This window comes from Salvelinus sp. IW2-2015, unplaced genomic scaffold, assembly GCF_002910315.2.
Source record: "Salvelinus sp. IW2-2015 unplaced genomic scaffold, ASM291031v2 Un_scaffold2576, whole genome shotgun sequence".
In the NCBI taxonomy this organism is placed as follows: domain Eukaryota; kingdom Metazoa; phylum Chordata; class Actinopteri; order Salmoniformes; family Salmonidae; genus Salvelinus; species Salvelinus sp. IW2-2015.
The window spans coordinates 67,222-71,186 of NW_019943886.1; the positions used below are offsets into that span (position 1 = coordinate 67,222).

The 3,965-nt window shown below is 53.3% G+C and overlaps 1 protein-coding gene across 1 annotated transcript in view; it reads left to right on the forward strand.

Moving 5' to 3' along the window:
• LOC112074313 (homeobox-containing protein 1) overlaps window positions 1-3,965 on the forward strand; it is a gene marked incomplete at its 3' end in the record, with an annotated part of 58,470 nt that overhangs the window by 37,767 nt on the left and 16,738 nt on the right. Inside the window, 1 exon segment of the mRNA XM_070440469.1 lies at window positions 1,339-1,701. Coding sequence (XP_070296570.1) covers window positions 1,339-1,701 — 363 coding nt within the window.

Consider the following 3,965-nt stretch of genomic DNA (forward strand, 5'->3'; position numbering starts at 1 on the left):
CACACACACACACACACACACACACACACACACACACACACACACACACACAGAGTCCTGGAGGCCTGGCTAGAGTTCAGTGAAGGACAGAGATCAGGAGACAGAGATATTTATGACTCAGAGACAAGACACAGTAGGATATAAACGGATCTGTTACTGTAGATGCTAATCGATAACGTTAAAGTCATCTGGCTTGAATGAATGTGGTTTCCATCTAGCTATGTCCTCTCCCCTGTAACTATTCCCCAGGTCGTTGCTGTAAATGAGAACGTGTTCTCAGTCAACTTACCTGGTAAAATAACGGATAAATAAAAAAAGAGAGATTCTAGATTTTGGCAATTACGCTAGCTGTTCCTGTTGACTTCCTGTCTTTGCGCTAACGCTAGTTAGCAATGGCTCCAGAAACTACCTTCGACTTCCTTCAAACTACACACAGAGACATACAAATKATATCTATGAGTGGGGCTCCCGAGTGGCGCAGCGGTCTAAGGCACTGCGTCTAAGTGCTTGAGGCGTCACTACAGACCCTGGTTCGAATCCAGGCTGTATCACAACTGGCCTTGATTCGGAGTCCAATAGGACGGCACACAATTTGGACCAGCGTCGTCCGCGTTTGGCCGTCATTGTAAATAACCAAGTCAGTTAAGAACAAATTGTTAGTTTTAATAAAGGTTAAATAAAAAATACAAATATGACTCTGGTAAAGTAGAAAAAGTGGTTAATTGCCAAAATCTTAAACTATCCCTTTTAAGACAAGCTAGAGTCGTCTCATCGTGACCTGATGAGAGAATTAACACCAACCACAGACATGTATAGATTGATGCACGAGGAGGGTTTTCTAAACCACACTAAACGTTTTGCTCAATTCTACATCAGCAAACGACGTACCCTAAATAATGGAATGTTTAGGCTACGTCCCACTTGTCTCTGAGTCGCCAGACAAGTGATTTTTACTCCTGTGTCAGTCACATGCATGAAATAAGCCCTCCTCACACCGTGTCCTCTCCTCTGCCGCTGTCTTCTGTGGTGCTCAGTTCAGTTGCTGCACGTGCTGGTTTTCATTCCTACACGGCTAACAATGATAACCCTATCGCAACGCTAACAGAGATGCTAATTCTGGATACTAATGCTAACATGTTGCCTAGCATTTCTCTGCTTTTTTGTCTACCGAGCAGGCACTTTTAATAATTCTACAATTATTAGCTTCTTTGGCGCTAAATACCTGTTCAGAACAGAACTCAACGTTCAGTATGATTGAGCTATAAAACAAGTCATGTCTGGCCTGCCATTTTTTAATAAACTATATTCCTGTTGATAGCCATATAAACAGGTGATTTTGATTGACTGCAAGTATCAACTTGGCTTCTGCTAAAACTCTCAAAACGTCTCCGTATATCTGGCTTTGGCCTGACCACTGGTTTGGTTTTGTTCTGACTGAAGGGCTGAGGTGGAGTGAAAACCAGCATGGCCCGGCGGGTCTGGGCCTGGGGCTCAGTGGTCTCGGCCAGGGGCTGGGCCAAAACCTGGGCTCTGGACCCAGGGCAGCCAGGGGAGGGGACAGAGACGGGACGGGCAACGCCGCTACGGGCGCCACGGGCGCCACGGCCACTACAGCCGCGACCTCCTCCACCACCTGGGGCAGACAGAGAGAGCTGCTGATGCACCTGTTGCCATGGTACACTGCAGCCGCCACACAGCCAGGTAACCGGCCGCCACACAGCCAGGTAACCGGCCGCCACACAGCCAGGTAACCGGCCGCCGCCGCACAGCCAGGTAACCGGCCGCCACACAGCCAGGTAACGCGGCCGCCGCACACCAGGTAAACCGGCCGCCGCACAGCCAGGTAAACGGCCGCCGCACAGCCAGGTAACCGGCCGCCCACAGCCAGGTAACCGGCGCCGCCACAGCCAGGTACCGCCGCCCGCACAGCCAGGTAACCGAGCCGCCGCACAAGCCAGGTAACCGGCCGCCGCACAGCCAGGGTAACCCAGCCGCACAAGCCAGGTAACCAGCCGCCGCACAGCCAGGTAACAGCGCCGCACAGCCAGGTAACAGCCGCCCGCACAGCCAGGTAACCCAGCCGCCCACAGCCAGGTAACCACGCCCCACAGCCAGGTAAACCGCCGCACAGCAGGTAACCAGCCGCCGCCACAGCCAGGTAAACCAAGCCCGCCGCACAGCAGGTAACCAGCCGCCGCACAGCCAGGTAACCAGACCGCCGCACAGCCAGGTAACCAGCAGCCCGCACAGCCAGGTAACAGCAGCCCCACCACAAGCCAGGTAACCAGCAGCCCCCACAGCCAGGTAACCAGCAGCGCACAGCCAGGTAACCGGCCGCCGCACAGCCAGGTAACCGGCCGCCGCACCGCCAGGTAACCGGCCGCCGCACAGCAGGACGGGCACAGCAGGTAACCTCGGCCCCGCACAGCCAGAGTAACCAGCCGCCCCACAGCCACGTAACCAGCCGCCCCACAGCCAGGTAACCAGGCCCCCACAGCCAGGTAACCGGCCGCCGCACAGCCAGGTAACCGCCGCCGCACAGCCAGGTAACCAGCCGCCGCACAGCCAGGTAACCGCAGCCCCCAGCCAGTAACCAGCCGCCCACAGCCAGGTAACCAGCAGCCCCACAGCCAGGTAACCAGCGCCGCACGCCAGGTAACCAGCCGCCGCACAGGCCAGGTAACAGCAGCCGCACAGCCAGTAACCGGCAGCCACAGAGGAGGGAACAGAACCCCCCCTTAACCAAAACAGGGTGATCACCTCCTCTCCTCCAGGGTTGTAGTGCTGTAAAAACTGGGTTTACTTTTAGTTTCGTATATCTTTGCACATTTGAATTTTCTTTTTTGGCCAAATCAGATTTTGGAATGGAATAAAGGTGTGAGGAATGGGCCTGTATTATTTTAGACTCAGATGTCACAACACAGTGCCCTTATTGTCTGAGTCATGGAGGACTGGAGCTGACACATGCCTGTGATCACATGACCTAGTCCACTCTGTCTGACACATGCCTGTGATCACTTGACCTAGTCCACTCTGTCTGACACATGCCTGTGATCACTTGACCTAGTCCACTCTGTCTGACACATGTCTGTGATCACATGACCTAGCCTGCATGCTTACAGTGCATTTGGAAATTTTTCAGACCACTTCCCTTTTTTCCAAATGTTGTTACGTTACAGCCTTATTCTAAAATGGATTGAATAAAAAATATGAGGTCCCACAGTTGATAGTGCATGTCAGAGCAAAAACAAAGCCATGAGGTCGAAGGAATTGTCCGTAGATCTGGGGAAGGGTATGCAGCATTGAAGGTCCCCAAGAACACTGTGGCCTCCATCATTCTTAAATGGAAGAAGTTTGGAACCACCAAGACTCTTCCTAGAACTGGCCRCCCGGCCAAACTGAGCAATCGGGGGAGAAGGGCTGTGGTCGTGGTCACTCTGACAGAGCTCCAGCGTTCCTCTGTGGAGATGGGAGAAACTTCTAGGACAACCATCTCTGCAGCACTCCACCAATCAGGCCTTTATGGTAGAGAGGCCAGACGGACGCCACTCAGTAAAAGGGACATGACAGTCCGCTTGGAGTTTCAGACCATGAGAAACAAGATTCTCTGGTCCGATGAAACCAAGATTGGCCTGAATGCCACGCGGCACGTCTGGAGGAAACCTGGCACCATCCCTACGGTGAAGCATGGTGGTGGCAGCATCACGTCTAGAGGAAAACTGGCACCATCCCGAAGGGTGAACAGGTGCGTGGCAGCATCACGTCTAGAGGAAACCTGGCACCATCCTACGGTGAAGCATGGTGGTGGCAGCATCACGTCTAGAGAACTGGCACCATCCCTACGGTGAAGCATGGTGGTGCAGTATCTGCTGTGGGAGTTTTTCAGCGGCAGGGACTGGAGCAGTCAGGATGGTGGGGAAATATTACGGGGCAAAGTACGAGAGATCCTTGACGAACCTGCTCCA